We start from the raw sequence: 27,126 nt of genomic DNA, 5'->3' as shown, positions 1-27,126 counted from the left end.
GGGAGATCAGAGGGCCCATGCTTCACAAAAGCAAGACAGAGAGTAAGCCACCCAGTGCCTGGAAATGAAGACTGTTCTGTAAAAATTGCGACTGCTGGGACATAAGAGTTTCACGATCACTAAAGCTATACTTTTCCTGTAGATATAGTTACATGCACTTGAACAAGTGCATGTGAACAACTCATTTGACAATTATCCTATTAATATACATTATTATATAAGAAATGAATGAAGGGTAAATGAATGAAGTAAAAAAAGAAGAGCTTTTTGTACAAATAATAGGATTTGGTTCTTAAAGTCAGTCTCTAACTTTTATTGGAGCTTTATAACAATATAAATACTCAGTGTCATTTCATACATTTTAAAAGCGACTCTTCAGTACTTTTATAGTTTATTAATAGTTAGTTGGGTATCTCTAATGTTTGCATTGAATATGGAATCAATGCTTTACTCTTAAACTTCAAAAAAGACATTAACATTTTATGAAAATTGTATTACAGTTAGATTTCTGCCTCAGAAGAAAGAATTACATGCCTTTGCAAAGATATTCCTTTCAAACGTCCTTGAAGCCTACCTAATAAGTTTGGGATGTGAACCAAATCCACAATTCTCATTCTATCATGAATGCAAGCAAAGATTATCCAGTGTAATATACTAAACCATTTGGCACTGGATAATGGCAGTTAAGAGCAAGATGTAATTAAAGTATGTAGATGAAACACTCATGCAACAAAGAAATGACAAGTAATCATTTTCGTAAGCATCACCAGATAGGACACTTAATTTCAATATGGGAACATGTAAATGTGAATTTTAGAACAGCTGATGCCAACGTTGTAGTCGGTTGAATTATATGGCAACAACTATATTTTTGAGAATTAAATTTAAAATGGCGGTTGAACACATGTAATTAAATCCCTTAACTCAATTAGGTGCCTCTCAAACCTTATATTTCACTAATACTCCAAAATAGATTTGAAAGGGAGAAAAGGGTAAAAGATGAGGACATTGGTGGCTTGGCAGCTGGGGACAGCTAAGAGGTCTATGTGCTGCCAGCCACACAGATGTTCTGTGCAAGACCATTATAACAAAAACAAAAAAAAACCAAAGGAGGTTTTTCCAATGTGCTAAAATTATTCGAGAAAGAAGGAAAAAATGCTAGACACATACTGGTGGCTGTTATGAAAATATATTGGAAAACCTGGTGGGAAAGAAGGACAGAAACAGAAAGGAAATGAAGAAGATAAGAAATGGAAAGAAAGGGAGGAAAGTTTAGAATCATGGCTTAGATTAGTTAACATTGCATGCCTTTACACGGCGTACAGAGAGAGGATTTCTGTTTGACATGATAAAATGGAAAACATAAGTTTTTCTTAGCTTCTTATGGTAAACACAGTTCTCCTCATTGTTGTTTATCTCTGGTCCCTGCAGCTGTTATATTTTTAACTATTATATAACTTTTTGTCCAACCATTCAGTTAATGCTTGCCTGTTGAAATCATTTGTTTAGTGTCTAATTATTTCCTTATCCGATATAACAGGCAGTATCTCCTGACATGCCCCTGTGAACAATCATTTTGAAACATGACATTTTTGTAATTGTTGGATTTGCCACAAATTGATTTGCAAACAACTCGATCATCTTTAATTACATATTCCTGTGTACCCTATATTATTCTCTTAGTTTTTCTCTATTTTTACCTAATGTATTGGTTTGTCTTAGTCTGTCTATTCTAGTCTTGTCATTCTCCTTATAGATATGTATTGCAAGATGTGCTGCATAAATTGTTGGTACTATATAAACGAACTACAATAATAATCAAATTAATTGCATTGCTTTTACAGATTTAAACAGCTATCTTTGGTGAGTTAGTGTCCTTAAACTAACATGCTTTTTCATAGCATTATTAGTTGAATCCGCTGGTGTACTCCTATAGGTTAGCCCCTTTGTGACACAAGGCGTACTATTATGTCTTCTAAAACATGCTCTAGATGACAGAGGATATAATATGCTGTATGATTTTTGCAAAGGTGGGGACGTTTCCCGGCTGGAAAACACAGAAGACCAGGGCATCATTTAACAGCCTGGGGGGTTTCCTTGTCAGCAGAAGTCAGCATTGCTAGTTTTGTGCTCACCGGTCCGCTGTAACGGTGCTCAGTGCCAGTTTCACCACAATAAAAGAAAATGCCTGAACTAAAATTCTCTGCAGGCTGTGTCTGTATTGACATTGCTGGAAACAATATTGAATGTCTATCCAGACCATCTTGAAACTTCTTATGAGCTCCCCCTGCAGGCTGATCACATGTACTGGCAATGGAGCCCTGCTTACTGATTACTCTGTGATCAGCAGTAGTGGAGATCAAAGTGGAAAGGAGACAAAAGTGTCTACAAAAAAAATAATAAAAAAAAAAAATACTTGAAGAAGTTACTCTCCAGTTCCAAAAGAGATCCCTGAGGGAACTCGAGTTAAAAAAGTGTAAAAATAATAATAATAAATGTAATTTATTTTACAAAAACAATATATACGTTGTGTGGGTACTCTAAACATGGAAAAGGGGAATCATGGATGAACAAACATATGGTAAAAAATGGCAAAACGAAGTTCCTGTCACTTAGGGGAATAAAACCCTATGCCACTCTTATCATGCAGTTTGTTCCAAGAAAAACTGTTATGTAAGTCTATCTCAGTTCAGTTCAGCAATTTAAATTGTATTATACAGCATACATCTTGTCATTCTTAAATAATTCTTTGTGTCCGTGCAGTAGACCCTGCATTTGCATGTCTATAGCGTCAAATCCATCACATTTGACAACCATCAGAAATGTATTTGAATCCAAAAATAATAACCAGTGTTTTTCTAGAGTAGCAAATATTGTCATCTTAAAATTGTACTAGTTTGTCACAAACTCATTCTTTTGCTTGATTCATCAAAAGGAGGGCAGTACGTGACAGCTTATAGTAAACACATCTGTAAGAATTTATATGTGATGTGTGGTTATGGAACATGAAAGTAAAAAGAGAACAAAGAAAACAGTGGAGTTAGAAATATAATTCTATTGGTAAAAAAAGGTCAATTACTTTCCTTTTATCGTATATAAATTAAATTAGATAAGGTTATTTATGTTAAATTCTAAAAAAATTTTGGGAAAATTAGTAATGGATTTTCTATTTTTCGGGATAAGGAATATAAATAAAGTTATCTATCTCTCTATTGGTTAGCGTCACAAAAATGTGTATGAAAGGGGAAATTGAAGGCCTCGAGTCTTAGTGGGGACTTCTGGCCGCTTGGTCAACAAGAGTGGAACGCTGAAATATATTTTTACACAGCGAGCATTCTGGGCTTCTAGAAAAGTAGGCGATCAGGAGGCAAGAAGGACAGTTCTTCCTAAACAGGGAATCGATACATTTTGATATCTGGTAGATCAAGTACTCCCTCATCTGGTCATGAATTGGAGGGACTTTGGTCCAGGGATAAATTAAGATTTATAAAGAGTAATTCATGTGTAAGGTTTTAAAATGAAACATCAGTAAGAATATTCTGATTAATAATTGCTTTTTACAAATAACCCCTGCTTCCAAACATCATTAGCTGTAATGCTCTCATATACACTGTTTGACTTTTAATAAGGGCTCTTGAGGCGGTTTTATTATTGAAAAGTGAAAAGCATCTGTCTCCATAAGCAATGACACCGATTCTGCAAGTCATGGATTATTCTTGTCAGTGAAAGTCCAGGTGAATGATCATAATATTGATTTTAGGTGTAAGGCGTTAGCTGCTTTAAGATACATCATCCAAATGTTAGAGAACTGTAGGTGAAACCTTTAATTATTGTTAACCTGTTTCCTGTGCATTAGTTTAGAAATAAAATCCAGAAATGTTTTAATTAGGTACATTTTCGCATGGCTGCAGTTAGCTAAAACATAAATATTTTGCACCTGATTTATGCTCCAGAAAAGTTACATTATTTGTGATTAAGGTGACTATGGCTAGGTAATAAAAATATGGGTGTATTTACTAAAAAGTTGAGTGTCCATTATCCAACGTAAATGCATTAGATTACAAGCTCTTTGCAAGTTAAGGCTAATGTCTGTAGCATAACAATCGATTTCCTGCAAGATGGTTCCAACTCACATGCCCTCACCATCGTTTTGATTATGTCCTCTATAACAGTTAAATAATTAACCAAAAAAGTAATAATAAATCATAGTCCACCTACTTGCAATGCAAATAATCTTATTTGAGGAAATATTTTTACTCATCTTAGATTAAGTAGCACCTTTAAAGTGCTCCATCACTTAGCCAGACCAAGGCCTTAATATGGGGCCATCTTAGAATAGTCTTAGAATCTGTTCACTGTTTCCTTTGCTTAGACTTTCTTTGTATTAAGAACATACATGTAATGAGCTTATTTACAGAAAAAATAGAAAACCATTTACTTTGAGTAAAGATTTAATCTATCATTTTATCCAGAATAAGTACGAGAGCACATCTGAAGAGGCACTGTACTACTGAAATATCACGGTGGCTGAAAATAAGCTAAGTTTAGTGAGAAGTCAGCAATACAGTAAATGATGTCTGCTGGATATAAACATCTTGCGAAGCATAGTCACGGAATCAAATCAGATTTTCCAATAAACTCCACAATGCTGCAAACAGCTCTCTGGAGTACAGGCGACATATGGGAAACCGAAATCAAAATGAACTTATCCGACTGCACCAAAGTCTAAACGTGTAATTTAGGAAAGTATGACAGTCGCTTGCATGGCTGTCTTTATGTAACATGTAATTGGGCGATATTATAATACTAGACACGGACTAGCCATCTGGCAAACCGGGCTAATGACTGATGGGCCGGTGGGACTGCATACATAACTTTACTGCTGGATCATTGGATTTGTGGCCGCTGACTGGATAAACCCAGCCATGCACTGCAAGTGTTACCATGTAGCCTGAGGTTAGGGTTGATATGTTATTGAGTGGCTATCCCCCCCCCCCGTCTAGCCCAGTTCTCTACATATACACCCAACCAATCCAATACAATGATTGATTTAGCCATGTGATACCTATAAAAATATGCATCACATGTGTCTTGTAGAATAAATATAATGATGCATCTAAACAGTTATTAATAAATATTCTTTATCCATCTATCTACGTAGATAAGGAAAAATAAGACATTTCTGGCATTAGCCATTTAAGCATTCACGAGCGGAAAAAAACACAGGGAAACACATTTTATGAAAGAAAGGCCTTATTATACTCCAGGTGCAGCCTCTATAGACATAGAGTGTGTTGTAGTTATGTGGTTTATCGTGTATAATGAGGAAGTGCTTAGGTGTAAGTACCATGTTACACAGTTAACCCCTTTATGACAAATGCATTGGTGACAATGCAAGTACATGTACAGGCTGCATTTTCTGGAAGCCTCATAAATTGCCGCCAAACCACCTATGGGTGTTTAAAAATGATAACCTGTCAATCATGCCCCCTTACCCTGGATTACCCTCAAAACACAATTTGATCCGTTGCCAGATAGAGAGGTGGAAAAAAAAAAGATAAAATATGCAATTTTCCCTGTATTTTTGGTAATTTATTATATTTTATACAGCGCACAAAGAGTAAAGTCTCAAAAATGATCTTGAAAGACACTCTAGTTGTGAAAAAGCTCTTTTCCCAGGCAAACCTCAAAACAAACAAAAATACCATTGTCCTGAAAGGGTTAAATGACAGATCGATGCATTGCACATATTGCGTTCATTTGGAATAGATTTAGCAGGAAACATTTTATTTCTTTACAAGTTCCTGTAAGCAAATGTTTCAATACATTTAACACATAGGTGAACTCTATCATCCAATGATATAAAAGCATTTTACTTTTTTAGAGTGTTTTTCTGTGTATTTTTAACCTCTGAGTGACCGAGTGGGATGTTCGACATTTCACCCAGTTTCCTGGCATGTTCTGCCTGTTTGCATTTGGTGAATTGGTCATTTTCATGGATTTTTACATCTCTCTCTATATCAAAGACCGTGGGAATTGTTGGTCATGCTGGGTGAAGCTGAAGACGAAGATCCATAATACAGGGGCTGAAGTCTGTCTGGACCTTCTTGTTAATTCCTGCCCAGCAGAGCCAGACTAGGTATAATGAGGCTCCCATGGCACTTTATAAATATGGCCGACGGCTGGATATAACAGGCTGCACATTACATTTTTATGCTCACATCTTATGTGCGACTGGGCATATCCAGCCACAGGCCACTGCAGCAACCAGAGGCATATCGGGTGAGAATGGGGTACCAGGCCAGATGATCAGTCCGGGCCTGCTGCCCAGGATGAATGGCAATTCCCTTGGTAATCTTCCATTCATGTGATTGGAGGTGGTACAATACACGGTTTTCTGAATTATCCCATTATAGTTAACATTGTGGAATTAACAAATACATGTAATGTAAATACACACAAACCAAACAATTTCCCAGTTTCCGGAAAACATGTTTCAGAGAGCAGCAGATCTCTTAGTAAGTAAAATTACACATTATAATATAGATTATTATTGTTGCTTTCTAATTAAGCATTTTCTGGTCCTTTTTCAGCTCCGTGTGGAAGCCGCTCTACTGGCTCAGAAGGCACCGTTTTATCACCAAACTATCCGAAAAACTATAGTGTGGGACATAACTGTGTGTATTCTGTGGCTGTCCCAAAGGAGTTTGGTAAGTAAATTGATATGTACAAATCTATTCTTCACGTGCATTCTGTCACAATAAGTTACATCATGTTGGCTTTTTTGTTTGTTTGTCTCACTCTTTACTAAGAAACATTCTGATACAAAATTTGAAAAGATTAATAGATTGATCCATTCAGCAAAATCACTCCAATGGTTGATACGATGAAATACCATTCACTATTTAGGTGGAAGCAACACCTCAAATTAGAAGTGTTATTACAAACAAATCGAACAAGCACGTCAACAATCGTATTTTCTTACGGCATTTATGAAATGCTTCGCACAGCAGGAGAAAAATAAAAATACTAGGAATAGAATTCTAATCTGGAAAGTTGCAGTATAGATTTAAATTGAGCTTGGCTGATGCTATGGACATCAGATTATCTAACACAACGTGCCATTGCAACACAGGAGTGATGGGAGTGATAAAGGCCTCTGTACGCCTATGAAGATATTCCATTAAAAATCAGCTGTTTCTGGCTGTGCTAGATTTCTGATTTCATTAAAAAAAACTTTTGACTGGCATATATATATTTAATATAAACTATAGTTGAAGTTTAATATGCGTTGTGGATAACAAGCAATAAGTTTTGTGAAAGAAGAGGTGTTAATTTCACTACTGAAGGCTTAATGTTACAAAATATATATATATATGGTGTTGCGATTTAGAAGGTACAGTCCTATGTATAATATGATCTAGCAGGTTCCGATTCCAGATTTTTATGTACCGTATTTCAGTTTTTTTTAAAAAAACAATAACGTTAGAGATTCTTCTAGTTTTCTCATTTCCAGTCTGGCACAGAAATTGAGCTTTGGGTTTTGGGGTACATGTAAAACCAATTAGGAAGCAGCAAAAAGAACCAGACTCCGAAACATCTACCTTCAACAAAGATTCTAACCCCTGAGAGCATCCCAAATGATTTATTCACTAAATTGTATATCCCAAAGTCTTTATTCACTAAGTTTTGAGTTTGCAGATTACTTGTGGGTGGTAATTGTCGGTACTTACTGATCTCAGAATGCATCATAGAGGCCAATCCATGCACATTTCTCCTGCAGGACTATTTAGTTGGTCCTGCGCAATGGACACTCAAGAAATCACTGATTTTGCTATCGGTTATTCAGGTTGTGATCAACCCTTACTGGAAGAAATCGCTGGAATTGGCCCGTAACAATGCACAATTAAATCGATGAGGTTAAGTGCTTCATCAAACCTCAACATACCCGCTCAATCAAAATTCAATAAGTAAACCCTCCATATGAAAACAACCTGCTAATTTCCATCTCAGGTCTATTGTTAGGCCAGCTGTATCCTTTCTTTAAAGACCCCGGAGTAGTGAAAAGTTTGAAAGATTATACATGCTTTTCTCAAAGAATAACTTATTTTTAGTCTTTTTGGTTGTTAACTGGGCTTGGCGAAGTTATGTCTTGATCTGTGAACACTAGTCAATGAAAAGATATCACAATCTTCTTCAAACTGTCTTCTCTGGAACCATTTGTGTTCCTCTAAGGTGAAAAACTCACACTGAAAAATGAAACAAACAGTCTATGTTTCATAACATGTTCAGGCTCTTCAGTTGCTGATGGGAATGATAATCAGAATGATTATGATTGTTGTTTGCGGTACTCGCTGTCACAGGTGGGAGAAGTTGGTGGTAAATCAGATATTCAGAGTTCCACTGGAGAGCATGCAAAAAAATCACTCCAAGCAATGTTTTCTATGCAAATGTTTAGAACAATGGCACAAATGGCATCTGAGTTGCTGGTGGCCAAGTTGCAAAATACTATTCATATGTCAAGCAGCTACATATTGGTACTGAGGGAAATTACAAATTGAGTGAAATTATTCATAAACCGCAGAGTGATGTCTTCTCGATCAGAAAGTATGCCAGGCCTTTAAAGGTACAGTTCTACAAAGCGGCAGGGGATAATCTCCTTTGGAACATGGTGTGGACCAGATGGTATTCTCAAGTACCACTGCCAGATGAGGTTTTCACTGTAATAAAGAACAGACGTATTTTCGTTAGTAATACACAGAGACAAAAAAATTTGAAAGGATGTCCGGTAATTTGTTTAATCCTAAATTTATAGCAAAATAATTCCGCTTTGGACTTTTTTCAGGTAGCTTATTATGTCTGATAATTCCACGTCGAATAAATACAATAAACCCTCTATGGTCCAGTTTTGGAGATTTAGTAAATTGTAAGATAGTATAATAGGATTTGGCATTTTCTGTTTATTTGTGACCTTAAAGGTACTTTAAGTTTTTTCTTTTAATATTTTAATAATTTGATATTAAACAATACCGATGTTCGGAGAGTATTCGATCTTTGAATAGTAAGAGCTCTGAGAAGTTTCTAGGTTAGAGATACTTGTTGAAATTAATATCTAACGTAACTTCGTACAGAATGAATAATGAGATTTAATACTCAGACATTGAAGGAAAAATGATAACAGATCCAGAATTCTGAGGGATACCTAGAGAGAAGGAAAGAGACACCCAAAGACAGCTGAAAGCCCTGATGGGTAATAATATTTGGTCAGCAAAATCTAATAGTCCGTTTTACTCCTTCAAACTAAAATGTGGGCATTTGGGGCGGTGGATTGTGTTGGGTAATCTTGTAATTGGAGATGGATGTTGCTTGTCCGTTGAAGAAACAGTAAGTACTTAATGATGGAGTAATTAGGGGGATGGTTGGGAAAATAGACTAATGACTAATTAATGAATAAAGAAAAGCTCACATGGTAGGTACCGATGATGAAGGGTGATGGAATCAAACGCCATATACTACATGATGTATGGAGGAAAAAGATTCATTACAACCTAAAGCTTAATTTCAATTTGATTTATTTTATGTTATCAACTTGCGTAATATTTTTCTAGACTCTAAACTGTACATTTAAAGATAATTGCCATTGGTGCAAAAACTGCATTCTAATTTTTATTTCATCGGTATGGAGTCTTTTTATATTTAAAAAAAAAAAAAAAAACAAGAAAACCCGGTCAATGAGGCATTCAAAGTGTAAAGAATATGAAAATAATTTCCCAACACTCAAACTAAATTCTTTCATTTGCATGGCTCCATTACTACAGAGAAAAAGTCAGTGCAGTGTAGCCATTTCCAATGTTTCATTATTCTGTCATATAGAATCACAGCTGCAATATTTCATTCCATGACAGATTTCGGCTACAAGATAAATGATTCACAAAAGCACACAGCAGGCCACAGGCACACTGTTTTGTAAACATGCAATCCTCATCAACGCTGACACTCTCCCCCGGACATTTCAAAGGGGTGTAATGATGTCTAATACCCCTTACAGCCCCATCAACAAAGAATACATATTAAAGTTTTTTGTAGATATTTCAATATGCATTTTTTACCTATAGAATATGTAGATAATTAAAAAAATAACTCACCTGGTAAAATGCTGCAGCTTCAGGGCTGCAGCTCACAGCCAGCATCCACTGCCCACATTTTGTGACCGTTTTGGCTGCTTCAAGCAATAGATCGCTAACTGAAAAGCGCTATTTTTAATTCCAATGGGATCTTTTTCTGTGTATGTGAAGTGGAGGTCATGTTAGACCCCACTGGAACTTTTGTGCAAGCCGGCCACAGAGCTGGCTGCGGGTAAGTATGTGTGCGTGTGCACTACTGTACAAAATACCTGTTTGTCCATTATTTTGGAATAAACAGGATTTTTAGTCACAATCAGGTCCACTGCCCCTTTGTTTTCACTAAATTTCACCTGTCCCAAGATCTAAATGCATCTTTTGAGTCTCATATAAGAGGATTCTGAGCACTCTTCTCCCTGTCATATATTTTAAATGGTTCTGTTACAGGATATATTTTCATTTAAGTTTCCCTATTCTTGAATGCAAGTCTATTTTTGCTGCTTTCAAGCATGGTTAACCTTTGGAATCTTAAACAGCGGGTCCTTTGGAACACAAACTATGTAAAGCATATAACAAATTTAGGTTTATTTGCTCTGTCTTCTTTCTATTGATTAAAACGTCAATTTATGTACAATCTGATTGTTCAGTGTCTCGGAATCTGCTGACACTATATAAATATTACAATAAGAATAATATAAATGAAACAAATTTCCATCTAATTGTTCAAATTTCAGAAGTGTGTGATTTTTTTATTTTAAAACAGATCTGACATATAAAATAAATATTTTTCATGAGCCAATATAACCCAAATAACTGTTTATATATTGTGATAAATGCAAAAAATGGGTTTGGAGTATGCAGCAATACTGCTTTTATTGGACTAATATTACATTTTTAGTATGAGCTTTCAAGAGCATCGACTTCCCTTTATCAACCCCAAAACAATATTGTGGTTTTTTTTCTAAGCTTTCAGATGTTTTAGAGTATATATAATATTATATAATTAGTCAGGTATCTGCTTTAGATAAATACCCCAAAATTCCCATTTTAATGTTTCAGAATAGGTTAATTGTTAAAAAAAAAAAATATATATATATATATATATATATATATATATATATATATATAATCTTATAACTGCTGAAACATTGAAATAGTTCCAGCAGCCGTCATATTTTGGGAGATGTGGATATGAAGCCTCTTGAAAGTATGACAGTTCTTTATTTTGTTAATCAAAATATTCTGAATCGACTTGACTGGTTTTTGTACCGGGTTTTAGTAATGGATTGCATGGCAAGATTGTCAGACAAAATGACTGGTTTAACCTTTTTAAGATGTTATAGCAATAAGTAGAATGCATCTAAATTTAACATATATAGAATGGAATAGAGGCAGTATACTTTTTTAATTTTGCATTGTTTGCCATGAGATTTTTCACCTTGGTTCCATATAATGAAGAGAAGGTTCTGGAAGCTTATTTGAATTTTTTTTTAGGCTCAATAACGTTCACTAAAGACTCCATAACCTTGGATTATAAACATATCTGGAAACGTCCTCAGAGTTGTACCGCTCCTATTCCTTCTAGAGGGCAGAGTTAGAACTTGGATGGGAGTGGAAGGAACCCAGGTAGGCAATGGGCATGATCAAACATAGCTTCTCTGCCCAGAGATTATAGACTTAAACCTGCTTGAGATTTGGGACCACATTGTCAACGAATTCTTATCTGGTGGCAACGGTCAGGATTGAACCCCGCAAGAATCAGAGCGGCAGAATTGCAGACTAGCCTACAGAACAGTCTACTATCTGACAGCCTCACCAGCGATGAACGCATGTACTTAGGACTTTAATTATTTTTTCCATTTTTTTTTTTTTTATTAAAAAGCCACTTACCTGATGAATATCCTTCAGCTCCTAAATTATTTATGAAAATACCTAAAATGTAGAAAGTAGACCCCTAAAGACTAGAGTTGTTTGTTAAGTAATAGCATTGTATTGTTTATATGCTTGCTATTATTTATTATAAGAAAACAAATGCATGTACAAAAAAAAAATAACCAGGCTGTTAGAATTGCTGTGTAAAAGAAAAAAAAAGCTAATTGCTAAAAGCAAACCATTATACATAATGCTTCTAGATAACAACATGTAACAAAACGATGGCCAAAGAAACACAAATGTAACATTATTCATAATAGCCTTGGTAGCAATAATACATTTTATGTCATTATATGCTATGCTAGGCTGTTTTGATAAGAAAACCTATTATTTGCATTCAGTGGGTTATAGAATTTGATTAATGAGATGCTTTTAAAAATTGCCCTTATTTTCATTTTGGTGCAAAAACTCACATCAACAATAATGATAAATTGGACATTTAATATAACATGTTGACAGTGCATCAGTTTACTTATTATAAATAAGATGTTAATCTATGTAAGAGTAACTGTGGATTAAGTAAAGTATTGAAACTTTTTTTTAATATAAATAAACATTTGTAGAGCACACGTTTTATATAATAAGAATTTTAACCAAGGGCACCATCATAATTTTTTCTATCATCAAGGCTTTGGTCCTCTCCCTGTCATGGGCCACCAACCTGAAAAAAAATACAACTGCTCTTCTCCTAGGTCCCAACATTTACAAAAAAATAAAGAAAGGCCACCCTATGGACCATGTGCTGAGCATCATTTCACCACACTTTCCAAAATGCAAGGCTTGGTATAATGTTCAATAACACATGTAAGTAGGGTTTCGCATGGTCACCAGGTGCACATTGAAGAGCCATGGGGTAGGGGATGACAAGTTATTAGTACTTCCTCTCTGTGACTGCCTAACTCGCTGCTGAGCACCAGGATATGACACCATATCATGGTGCTCAGTGCATATTATTGCATTAGTATGGAAGTCATGCTGACTCAACACAGTCCTCAATAGTGGGCTAGTTGGGAAAATTAGAGATCTCTTTTGTAACCGGCACATTGAGCAGCAGAGCAACGAGGGGGCCTGATTCCCAGGACCAGCCACCCTAAATCTTGTGAGCACAGGCCAGAAGCTTGTTTCCACTCTCTCAAATAGAAGTGCCTTTTTATGTACTTAGCCTCCATTCCTGTTTTCCTTCTGATAGAAAGATGATGCGCATAAAAAATGCAAAGGTGCATTACTTCTACTTTAATTATGCCATTACCCATACAAAATATACATGCAAATTCATGTTAATCGATCTATTTTCCTTTAGCAAATGAGAGGAGAATGGCTTTGTCACTTAACAAACTCCATTTACCAGATGGTGCACGTTTTCATTTAAGTCTTTCAGAGGAACTAAAGCTCTTATTGGCTTTTTTAGAACGGAGTAAAATGATTATAAGATTTCAGACACATCTAAATTTATGTATGCAAATATTTGTTCATTTAATTATGTATAATGTCCAGAATTTCCAGAACATGTTTAGCTTTGGGTAACTCTGAATCATCTAATTCCACTCTCTCTTTATTCAGAAGAGTCACATCTTAATCGAGTTCTGAGAGCAACTCAATAAGATGTTTCTCTGGTTTTATAAAATTCAGTAGCATGTTTTACGTTTTCATTTAACAGTGCGCACATCCTAGCAAGTATAAAGGATATAGTTACAATAAAAAAGTATACCCCATAAGATCTCCTTCTCCTATCTGTCCAGGATAATCTCTGGCGGTATTTTCTAATATATTTTCAATAGGATTTTTACAGAGGGAAAAGTGCACAGTCTTAGGTGCTAGAAGCTCATGAATAATATGGGACAGGCATACGCTATCTTGAATATAAGTCGAAATCAAAAACTGATTAATAGTACGGATTGCAAATTTACAGAATTTTTGTAAATTTGTCGATTCCTACGAAACCACAAAAACAAGGTCAGAGCCCCCCCATGAATCGGAAGAAAACTAAGCAAAAAGCTCAGAATTTCTGTCCAAAATTCTTGGGCACACATTCACTCATGCTCTCTCACACTCTCCTTCCCATTCACTCTCTGTGAAGTGAAGAAAATTAGTGTGTGAGAGTGAATGAATGAGAGTAAATGTGGGCTCCAGGCACCTTAATTTCATTCCCAACTTAAAAATGCCCCCGAATTTGAAAGTGAACAAACTTTGTTGCCCGAATAAACAAATGGTCCAAAAACTAACCAAAAAATAGTTTTTGGCCATCAGCCCCACCTACTGATGATATTGGTCCTACCCACCAACAACATTGCACTACCTGACGAGGGAGCGCACTGGAGAGGGAGTTCCAATGTACGAGTATAAATCTTGCTTAAAGTTCTCATATTATGTCTGCATGAGCCCTGATTGTAACTAATTATAAATGTTCATGTAAGTTTATTGCTAAAAAATAATTCAAGCATGTATGCGTATATTTTTACCAGGTACAGGTGATCCAGCCCAGCGAGGACAGGGTGCGGGGTTAGCCCAGGTGAGACTTGAGTGGGTAGGAAGAAGGTAGTGAGTAGGCTGTAGCTGGTAGGGAGTAAATTGGATGTGAGCTGAACCTGGTTGGGGATGAGAATGGACACATGCTGCTCCCCTTCCTGGAGATTGAAAGAGTGACCTGGGGAAGCATCTACTCCCCCCGGATGCTCCAGGTCATACACAGCAAGTTCCCATGAAGGTTTGTATGAGATCACGATACTTCCTCTGCATAAACTGATTTATGAAGAATAAAAATTACGGCTAGCTAGATTGTAAGCTCTCGAGTGAGGCCCTCAAAAACTGTAAAAACAATGGATTTTGCCTTCTATTCCCCATCCGTTTTCAAAACGCAATTTAATATCATTGAGATATTATTTTTTTTTCAAGTTTATTTATATCGCAGTTTTCATTTATAGAACTCAGAATTGTGATTCACTCAACAACAAAAAATCTTATTCTAATTAAATGTTAAAGTGGATTAATTAAAAGTGACAATTAATGAGTGGGTTTTACATATGGTTTCCTTGTAAAACGTACTGTTAGGGCAGGGTGTAGGAGTGCAAAGAAATCTGAGTAGGTCATATCACATCATACGCCTCCTATCTATGAATTCCTTGTCTTTCTTGCATTCTATGTTGGCATCGTTTACATAATCAGATCATAACTCACAGCCGGAGAGCATTTTACTCAGTAGTTCAAAGCCTGACATGGATGCCAGCTGAGCAGATGCCTGCGAAGAAGTTAGCATAGGGTAATTCTACAGGGAAATTAAATAATTCAGTATACTTCCTCAAACTGAACTTTAAAGAACCAGAAGTATTGTACTAAGAACAGCAAAAGGAAATCAGTGTTCTACACAACCTGCATTTTTTATGAATACACAGGAACCGCTGTATTAGTCTAATTATTTAATTGCTTCACAATCTAAAAAAGTATCAAATGTTTGATCAAATCATGGCGCGGAGCTTTGGTGAAACGTGGGCACTGTGAAAGCAGTCGTCAGATTACAGCTTAACTATATTACGTTGTTTTATAAATATAAATGAGACGTATTTACTTAGCAGGCTGCAGTTTTTATGTGTATTGCTTTTTTTATGTGATGGGAAAGTTCCAGATTCAATGATGTGTCCTTTCACATGAACCGTTAAATATCGCTATACTTTCCTTGTCTTACCTTGGAGCTTTCCAAATATCCAAAGAAGTCCTTCATCTCTTTTGATGGTCCAATATTCATTAGAGTAAAAGCCATATATATTTTTTAAGGCTCGAGAGGACCTGTCTTCAGATGCAAGGAGGGACCACCACGTTCTTGTGGTTCAACTATTATAGTAATATTATAGTAATATGGATGTTTGTATCACATCAACAGTTAAATGTGTAGCATTCGTGAGCAACCATAAGTTTCCATGCCTTTTAGAAGACCTAATTGCGGATAGCATTTTTTCGGGTGAGCTTGCTGTTGAATTACTAAAGGCTAAGTAGGTCTTGCATAGTGTTTAATTATTGGTGTGGTTAATTTTTCTATGTACCTGGCTCAAACGTTTCCATCACTTGTGGATTTTTTATGCATAAATGTAGAAAGTAGAGTTGGATAAAAAGTATACAAAAACTCACAATTGTGTCCAATTCTTGCAGTAAATGTCAGAATGCGATGTGTCCTGATGATTGCATGACGATGTCCGCATGGTATAAACATCCGTAGACATGTAAATGACCACAGAATAATAGTTGTTTCCATGGGGCAAAAATAGCTATTATCTGCCACGTTTCAACTATGGCCAAAAAGTCTCCATCCACCTCATCCATCTCTTGACAGCAGAAGGCTGCATGAAAAAATAAAAAAGGAATAATAAGATCCATGTAACATGTATAAAGTCTTTACACGCCATTACGCAATACAATCCTTTTATTGTTGTATTATGTATCAGAAAGTTCATTTTAGAAGGACGCCTACAATTTTTCATATTTTTTAGGAAGTGATCTGGATTTTGTCTTTTCCCCCATAGACATTCAGTAAAATCCTATATTGTATGCCTGGGTTAGCTTTAGAGGATCTATATTTACTTTATGCTATGCACAACCTTTAAGAAGCTTACTATGGAAATAATTAGCTATTAGACATTCATATTTACAGCTTAAAATTGAAATAAAAGAAAATTGATGCTGTAAGGAGAAAACAAAAAAAGCTGTCAGAGCTTTGTCTGGAATTGAATACTCAAGGTTACATCAATGTGGATCCCTTTTCACATCAGACTACAAAACAATGTTGGATTCTTTTTGTTTCATTATATTTTTTGAGAAGGACAAATTGCGAGTGGTACGATACAACATTTAAAAGTCACTTAAATAAAAAAATGTGGCGCAATTAAGAACATAATATTAAATATATAGAATAAATATATAGATTATAACACTATATAAGCATGTCAAGGAAAAAACATCAGTAGAAGAAGAAAGATCAAGAAACTTCAAGGAGAATGGTTACATAATACATTAATTAGCAGGGCTTGGCCGTATGTAAAGCTTTGATAACTAAACTGTCAATCCTACAGTCAAGGTTACATATAAAACGATATCTCCTCTTCTATCTATAGGGAAAATATGTTATGTGATTTACTACTTGTTGTATCCTGTTTACAAGTGGCACAGTGCTTCAGAATATGATGTCGCTGTATAGTTTAATGAAATTAATAATTAGGGGATTTAGCCAGCAAGCTTTTAAATAAGGTTAACTCCCTAGTGCTAAAGATATTACTGATGCAAAGAGAGACAAGTGATACAACCATGATAGCCACCAATCTAATGTAGTAACAACTCTAGTTCAACCACTATGTAGTAGAACTGCTATGTGTGAACCATACGTATGTGTGATAGATGGCAGCGACAAAGCAGGGTATGTCTTATTAATTAAAGATGGAGGGAGTTGGTGGCTGATTCATTTTTTATGTAATTTAATAAATCAGCTCGTGCCACACGTCTCACACACAGTGTATTCACTAAGAGAGTTGGCAGGGAAGTTATGTTTTCAGCTCCCTCAATTTACGATACATTATAAAAGTCCAACGCTGACAAATTTATCTAACAAGAACGGCTAAGATGGCCCAGCACGGTGTGTAATTTAACAGATGAAGAGATGTTAGCGAAACCTCATTGATTTTACTATGTGTTATAGAGGGCGAGCCAAGTTCTTCCTTCAGCAGAAGCTTATTGGGGATGAGCCTTCATATTGTATAGTGAAGCCAAGTTGCTGAAATACAACTCTCCTTCAAACTTTAGTGAATTCACTTTGTGGGTGTGAGGGGTGTGGGAGGGGCTAATTTAGTGATTGCGTCCATTCAGAAACCTGGAAATGTAAAGACACATTAATCAATCAAGTGTCCGCCTTGAAATTATTTGATTGATCCGACCCACTTTTATATGAGTTGTATAATAAATGTTTCAATCTTATATTTCCTTACTTTAATTTACATACGTTTACATGTTCCAAGACACACAAAAAACTGCATATTCTTTATGCAGACACAAATAAAGTACTGGATTAGTGCATAATGCTCTTCTAGGAGAAGACTTCCCAATATCTCATCCTTCTATGGGGGAAAAACATCGAGTGTAAAATGTGTGTCCCTGTTTCATGTAATCTTCAGTTTAGACCTATATGTGTTGAGATATACACATAAGAAAAGCCATTCTTTAAAATATATTTATTTAATTTATTGAGCCTGTTCAATAATTTTCAAAAAATTATCATATTTACTCTTCATTTGCATTTTAGCATCAAAACCATTAAAAATTATTTGGTACTGCGATACATAATCTGGTATTTTCTTGATCAAAAACCTTTCAGAAACTTTCTTCTAAAGTTCCCTAATTCTTTAAGTGGCAGCAGAGTGTGTTACTTGTCTGCCTGGCACTCGGTGGGTTAGGCAACCTTATTGAAACAAATAAATCTAAATGTTTACATTTCTAACATCCCGCATCAGATATGGAAACAAGCATTTTCTCATAAGCATCTGTCACAACAAGAACGTCAGCTGAAAATAAACTGATTGGTATTCTGACTCGAAGAGATCTGCATCTCTGGCATCTGTATTCAATCCAAAATGTTTAATTGATATTTTAACACAATCAGGCATACACATCACTTTTACAGAAAAAAATATTAAATTATGAATACATCTTGGGATAGGTTTTCGGCTGGTTGTGCAGTTTTCGGCTGGTTGTGCAGTTTCCGGCTGGTTATGCACAGTTACTGATGTAGTTCTATCTTTTTCAAATTGTGATGGGTTCTACTTCTGCATCTGGAGTCCACTTTCAAATAGGTTATGTTATATTAACAAAAATATTACTTAGAGGAGAGTTTCGAGAGGAATGTTGTTAAAGTGGTTTTATCACCATATAAACAACTATAATGGTCTAATCAATAGCATTCCATTGTTTGCTTTTAGATCGTAACATCTGTAGGACCAGTGTATTTCTTATACAAATACGCTCGTTGCATAACTCCCAAGCATCCTTTTTCTGGTGGGACAGTGACGATTTTCTGTCACTGTCCCACCAATCACCCCCATTATCCCGCTTTTGGGCAAAGTGGAGATCATGGGCTGGCTGGGGAGATCCTCTGATATGGATGGAGTCAAAAATCCTCCATAATCTCGGCTAGATTAACAATGGAACACATTCAGCAATTATTCTGAGGGGCCTTGCAGCAATGACGTCAGGGCCCCGGCATTCTGACGGGTCCATACCTCTCACTTGTCCCACAAAGCGGCGATCCTTTTGAGTCCTGCAACATGCAGCAGAGAACAATTGCCACGCGTTGTGTGACCTGATTGTAACACGGCTCAGTGAGGGCTGGCTTTTAATAAGGAAAACATTCCACCCAAAATGCTATTTTGTTTCTTATGGTTTTAAAAAAAAAAAGATCCCCAAGTCACATAGAAAATACGTGTAAGGAGCTTTTACATTGGGACTTAAAATGTTTTTACCAGATTTTGAACTTCTTAACAATGTTACAACGATATCCTCTGTGGAGACGTGACTACTGACAGCTTCTAAGGCATCGGAGATAGAGAGAGCTGCATAGGTAAAAATAGCTCTGTTCTTGTTCAGTACTGTTTTCATTTATGCCGGTTTTTGGATATAATTGAATTTTCACTCTGCCCTACTCTTGTGTATTTAAACTCTTAAACGGCTTGTATAGATGTCACAACAAGCAAAGGTCAGACAGTGGGTGGTAGGCACTAGGTCTCCTAAGCCATTTCTTTTCATTGACGCCAATATATATAAAAAAATCAGGATACTTTAAGTATATCAATAGACATTAGACTTGTGCATTCCCATAGATTTTAATTCGTTCCCCGTATCAAAAATGCTCCTGAATTTTTGGCCGAACCGAATGGACAGGGAACAAAATTCATTATCTGAAAACGAATGGGACAAAAATGAACCGAAAAATGACTGTACCTACTTCTGCCTTTATTATTATTATTATTATTATTATCTTTTATTTATATAGCGCCAACGGTTTACGCAGCGCTTAATACAATACATAAATTCAAGGGGTCTGACAAGACGAGAATTGACAGTTGCATATATTCATACAGAGTACGCGAGTTATATTTCAAAGTTGTTGGAGTTCCCTTGGAGTAAAAAATAATCTATTGAGAAAATATATGGCTAATAACCTGTTTTTGTCCATATTTATTTTTGTCGGGACGTGAATGATAGTAATCATCACATAATAAATGCATATTTGATATCAAGTCACTTAGCCGCTCACCTTGAAAGAAGTTGTTTTATAAGGTAGTTGTTACAGCGAATATGGTCTGTGACAGTACATATGATTCCTCTCGGTTCATGACCTTAATAAATCTGCGAAGCAGCTGTAGTGTGGTATTTAGAACTTTACCTATTCCCGTGGAATGGTAGACCGCAGAGTGGTTTTGATGAAGTGTCACTCTGGAGAGCAATATGATTCAGCATCAAACTGGCAAAGGCTTCATGAGCACTGTACCATTTCTATGACCTTGTCTCGCAAGTATTCTTTCACCATAACTAATGTCACAAAGAAACTAGACTTAAAGGTCATTGCGGTTGAAAACCATCGCAGTCAAATCATGTTTCCGAGACAAGTATGATGAGGAAAGCACAAGTCTGGGACACCTGCTGCTAGATTTCTGACATCTACCATTAGTGGTGACGTGGTGAAAACAGAATAGCATACAGTAGCATATGTTGCAAGTTTGGCAGTTAACACATAACACTTCTGATTAATGCCGAACATAATATAATAAGAAGCAAAAAATGTGTTTTATTTTAAATTGTAATTTAGCATTTGATTTAAAATAAATTAACGCAATTTGTATTTTTTTTTCGATTTAAAATGGGAAGTTGGGAATTTCGCATTTTAGTGAAACTTTGGATTACAAAATCTGTTTGGATAACGTATGTGGTCATAATTATTCAGGAGGTGCACTCTATGGCAAGTCAGCTGTGTTTTCAATATCAAGTCTTGCGCTTGAAGATGAATAACTCACGACTTATTCTCCCAGAAGGCTTAGCCGTTTCCTTTGCTTGACATTTTAAGAAGTCCCATCTGCTTGCGAGATCTAATATTGTATGTCTCCATCTGAAAGGAGTCTTGACCTGCGCGATGCGAAGGAGTGAGAATTTACAGATTATTTGTTATGTCAAAACATATTAGTATACTTTATAAAAGATGAATACTCGGCTTGTATTAAAGTATTATTCACAAGGGCTTCTGTTATATCAATGTGCTTGATTGAATTCAAAGATTGGCTCAATATGATGCAAAAAAAAACTGTACCAAGTGTTTTCATTTACAGATTTGATGGACATCTTAGTCAGTTACATTGATCTGTGGGCTATTTACAATACTGTTGAGAGTCTAGTATGTCCAAATACCATCACGGATGGCCCCGGGGGCCTGGGGGTAATTGACCCAGAGGGCCAGTACACAATTCTTCAACAGTGTGCTGTAGACAGCTAAAAAGGAGGCTCCAGGCAAGATAAAGTGGTAAAGAAGTTGGCGAGGGTATAGGAGAATGGGAGGATAAGGGAGCTGGGGAGGAAGGGAAAAAGTATGTATGTGTGTATGTATGTTAGTACATATGTGTAAGTGTGTGTGTTAGCATGACTGTGTCTACGTAGGTGTTAGCATGAGTATGTGTACATTAGCATTAGTATCATTTAGATTACCTGACATTTGCGACAATACACGGGATGTTCTTATAACCAAATGTTTTTTAGCCTAAAGGGCTAATCACATAAGAGTAAAATTGCCTAAGGCTTGACACTGATTATGAGTTACATTCAGCAGTGTATTTTACTGTGAAGGTAAGTGGACTTTTGCAGTTAATTTAGCCATTACTGAAAACAATGCGTTAGTTACCCAAGTCTGTCTTTTTCTAGAGATAACATATATATATATATATATATATATATATATATATATTTCATGATTTTTATTAGTTAATACTTACATTTTATTTATGTATGTAATATAGTGTTTATAGTGGTTATTTTTTTTTATATATCTTTATATCTTTATATATGGGTTATATTCTGACTCATCACCCCATACCAATAAATAAAACCAGTTTAAAGTATTAATTTATTTGGTTGTTACTGAATGAGACTTTTTAATTATCTGACAGTTCCCATTGCACGGTTTCAGTTATTAATACGATAGGACATACAGTAATAAACGGGTTTTGCTGCATCAATTTTATGTTTATACATCCATTTAATATTATTTGCATAAGTGATAATCAGGAGGATGGGTAAAATGTATTTAATATGAATGTTTACATTACCATTAATCCAATATTAAAAACGCCATTATTACCTTTTTTTTTTATTGAATTTGCTTTGTTACATGCCATAGAGAATTAAGGTAAAATGAGACATTGTGAATTATGGATGATTTATTCCTAGACAGATATAGCTGAATCGTTTTGCCAAATCCAGTGAAGAAAATCAAATAGCTTTGGGCGGCATCATATTGCATTAACAGAGAGAGGTGTAAATTGGTTTCAGTCGAACAATCCAAAGAATAACTTGATGTAAAGAACAACAAAAAAGTATTCCAACAGGATGATAACATGTAGCGTTTTTACATATAAAGCAGAATCAATTTAATTTGAGGTTTGCAATTATGAAGTGAAAACGATGTAAGCTGCTTAAAAAACAATTTTTCTGAACCTACCAGTCTGCATTTATTTGAACGCTTGCTTGGTTTTAAAATCTTAATGGAAATATAAAAACCAGCATAGATATATATATCGATAGATATGTATAAATATATATATTCTGGCATTCAATTTTTGGTAATGATTATTGTATACTACTAGGAAAAAGACAGAAAGATAGAAACATAGCCACCAAGTGAGGTTTACCAATAATAAAGGTGATGGTGGGGTAAAGCGGATGGAAAACCCTTCCATTTTTCGGGTGGCGGCCTGGAGAAGTGGCGTCTCGGCCAAAACCCAGAGAGCTCCCCGTTATGACCGTCTCTTAACACATAGACTGCTGGTTTAATAAGTGGAATTGGTGGAGCAACATACCTTCAACATGTGAGGTATCCAAATAGGGACACCTGTTTTGGAGGGGTAAGACAAGTGGCGGTAAGGGGTACGCCGGTACTCAAGCCTCTGATTATGGCAAAAAGTCCACATGGATTTCCTCAGCTGGCCCATGGTTCCCATTAACTGCAAAATTGTGACAGTGGGGCAACTCCTAGGGACAGCAAAACAGTGCTTAAAAATAGGACTTTTCCCTGAAAAACAGGACTGGCCAGAGGCATGAAAACAGATAATTAAAACCGCATTAATCGATGCCAAACGCTACTTTCTTAAACCTACAGGTGAGCAGCACTGATGTGGTTTAAATTAAAAATACAGTTTGAATTTCAAGCTATGCGTATCATAATGCTGTCTCTGTTCAGAATAATTCTGTTTTAATCTTACTATTATGATTGTTTAACAGCAATAATCACCATTTATTTTGCTGTGGTGTTTTATAAATAATATTGACGCTAATAGCTATTAATGAAACTAAAATGCTTGCTCAAAACAAGGGAGAATGAGATGATAATATGGTTAATGTAGCGAGGGCCAAATTCCCATCTGCTGTCCTTATAATTTTGTTGTTGTCATTTTCTTTTTTTTTGGCTGACAACCAAATGGATTTTGATATTGATTTTAGAAGACATCAGGAAATTAGAAATATGAACACAATGATAACCATAATCACGATTATTAAAATACATGCTGGCTGAAATGTGTTTAGTTTCTAAAAGAAAAAAGAAATAGTACAAGAAAATGTGTACTGCGTGTGTATATACAGTGTCTATATATATATATATATATATATATATATATATACATATATATATACAGTACTGTGCAAAAGTTTTAGGCTGGTGTGAACAATGCTGTAAGTAAGAACATGGTCATGTTAACAGTTTATGTTGTATCATTTAACAAAATACAAAATAAGTGCAAAAAATCTAGAAGAATAATGTTAATCAAAGAAATATTTGGTGTGACCACCCTTTGCCTTCAAAGCATCTTCTGGAAAGGTAGACTTTGCCCAAAGTAAGGGATTTTGTAGGCCTATAGTAAGGTGTATGATTAAACAATTATAGCAAACAGGTGTTAATGATCATCAATTTGATATGTAGGTGGAAACATAATTATTAAGTGAAATAGAAACAGGCGTGTAAGAGGAATAAAACTGGATGAGGAACAGCCAAACTCACTAACACGCGTAATGTCAAAAGCCACACAGCTTTGCAAGACTAAGTACAGCAACAAGACACAAGGTAGTTACACTGCATAAGCAACGTATCAGATATACACCCATCTACTGTCCGGAGAGGTCTGGTCAGAAGTGGTCTTCATGAAATACTTGTGGCCAAAAAGCCATACCTCCCACAACAAGGTAACAAGGATAAACAATGTAACTTTTCACAACAACACAGGAACTGGGGTGAGGAAAAATGACAGCAGGTGCGGTGGACTGATGAGTCAAAATGTGAAATACTTGGCTGTCACTGAAGGGATACAAAGCAGTATAAAAATGAGTGTTTGCAGGCAACAATGGAGTTGAGGATTTGGTCAGAATTAATGGCCTCCTCAATGCTTAGTCGTACAGGCAGATACTTACCCATCATGCAGTAGCATCAGTGAGGCATCTGATTAGCACTAATTTGTTCTGTAGCATGACAATGACCCAGCCACAATAACTAAGATCTATTTTCAGCGTAAATCCTGGGAGTGATGGTTTGGCCCCCCGCAGAGCCTTGATTTCAGCATTATAGAGCCAGTCTTGGATTACATGAAGCGATAGAAGCAACTGAGGCTGCTTAAATCCACAGAACTGTGGTTAGTTTTCCAAGATGTTTGGAATAATTTACCTGCCGAGTTCCTTAAAAACCTATGTGCGAGTGTACTTACAAGAATTGATGCTGTTTTGAAGGCAAAGGACAGTCACACCAAATATTGATTTGATTTAGGTTTTTCTTCTATTCACTAACTTTGCATTTTGTTAAATGATAAAAAATAAACAATTTTTGTTCTTTCTTGTCAAGTAATATGCTGGTAAATGACCATTTGACCAAAGTTTTAAAGGCAAATCATGTTGACAAAAAGTATTTTTCTTATAAGAGATGGTGGTTGTCACAGGGGCCTCGGGGCCAACCTCCTCCTTATAGACTATGGGCCCTGGCCTTGTTAGGGGTTCTGTTTTTGGGGTGGTGGGTACATCGGGTCAGGACTTACAGGACAGAAACATATATGGCCAGTATTTACACCTAGAACTGATATCCAACCGGTATTTTTTGTGAGCTGTGTGCAAAGGAGGGCCTGATGGAGAACTATGTGTCTTTTGCTGTGACTATTGTATGGAAATTATCCTCTTGTATTGTTTATATACCTCAACATTGGTGCTGTCTGATTTTTGGGATAATATGCAATTATCGCTATTATTGAGTCTTCACATCATGGTCTTAATTATCTGCAGTCAGATTTTATGTTGCTAGATTGACCTGACCGGGTCCATTGAGAGACATACTTTTTTCTGGCAAAAAGCTGTATTTTAAAAAAAAAAATTCTTTGACAGCAGACGGATACCATAACAGAGCTCCAAAAATACCCCCCTCCCGCTTCTCTTTGACCACATTGTTCTCACTAAAAATAATATTCGCACAAATTATTTTCTTTTTAAACAATGATAAATTAATTAATAAAAGTAATGTTAATATAAATTATATAATCTCATTGTTCTTTTTTAAAGAATGAATATTTGTACTTTGGAGAGTCAAGGTTATAGAGAGAACTGGCTTAAATATTTAAAAAAGGATACCTATATTTTTCAAACTAAATTTTTGTCTGCAGGAAATGATGCCTTCATATTGGTATGGCAATTAAAGTGTTCTAATGACATTAAATGGTTAACATAATAGAATTTTAGTCTATTTAATTCCACCAAAGTAGCAATATGTAAATTGAGAGAGAAAAATAATTTAATTAGGGATGGCATTATGGATTCAGTGCTTAATAGCGTACAAAGTGACATGCAAACCCTCTAATTATTAAATGTGTTGATAATCTGCAGAAGTTAATGACTGCTTCATTTACACATTTCCAATGTCCGATGCATGTAGCAGTTCCAGTGTTTCAAAAGTTGTTTTGTTTTGCATAGCTAAAACATCCAAGTACTACCTTTCAGTTACAAGCAACCAATAATTAAAACTCAACAGCATAAATAATACATTTGAATGCATACAGAGATCATTTAAAGTAAGCAGAAGCTCCATATAGCTTTATGTGTTTCTGCTTCCGTTAACTTGTGATAAATCTAGGTTTTCATATCTCCCATTGTTTCAAGTAGTCAAAGAGGACATTTTTGTTATAAGTGGTGGGGTTAGAACAATGTTTGAATGGACCCTGTTAGTAAAAGGTATAGATGAGGTGTCTGATAGCAAGAGTGAGGCTAGAAAAGATGAGGCAGCCAAAGCAAATTCCAAAGCAAATGGCAGCCGTTGAGAAGTCTTATATTTGAGCATGAGAGGTAGCAATAAGAGTGGAGGCCAGATGAAGATCATTGGATGATGTTAGAGCTGTTAGAACAATAGGTAAGATTGGAAGGAGACCAGCTAAGACTTTAGTAGTCAAGAAGAGAGATATTGAATGCATGAACAAGAGCTTTTCTTGTGTTAGAAAGGGGCTAAGAGTAACTATGAAGGGCAAATGAGAAGAGCATGTGTAACGGGGTGATGATTACACCATTGACAGTGAGGGAGACTGTCAAAAGAATGTTAGCATTGAGAGAAAGCAGATAAGAAGTTCAAAAGTGGAAAGGGTATGTAAATGGAAAAGGAGACAATAAAGTGTGATGAAACAGTTAAGACGAGAAATAAATAAAAAAAAACAATTGCCGAGATCCTGAGTAGTTTGAAGAATAGAAAGGTGATCTGCTCTCTGCAGTGTTAAAAAGTGGCAGAAGGCTCCAAACGTATTAGTAAAGGGCAGTGACCCTCGAAATT

General features: G+C 35.8%; 1 protein-coding gene across 1 annotated transcript in view; it reads left to right on the top strand.

Moving 5' to 3' along the window:
- CSMD3 (CUB and Sushi multiple domains 3) overlaps positions 1-27,126 on the top strand; it is a 445,444-nt gene that overhangs the window by 297,616 nt on the left and 120,702 nt on the right. The window contains exon 32 of the mRNA XM_053466566.1: positions 6,594-6,710. Within this exon, the coding sequence (XP_053322541.1) occupies positions 6,594-6,710 (117 nt within the window). The remainder of the gene's footprint in view (positions 1-6,593; positions 6,711-27,126) is intronic.

Source organism: Spea bombifrons, chromosome 5 (assembly GCF_027358695.1).
Source record: "Spea bombifrons isolate aSpeBom1 chromosome 5, aSpeBom1.2.pri, whole genome shotgun sequence".
NCBI lineage: Eukaryota > Metazoa > Chordata > Amphibia > Anura > Pelobatidae > Spea > Spea bombifrons.
Note: the sequence above shows the minus strand (reverse complement) of the source record. Positions and strands in the feature narration are given on the sequence as shown.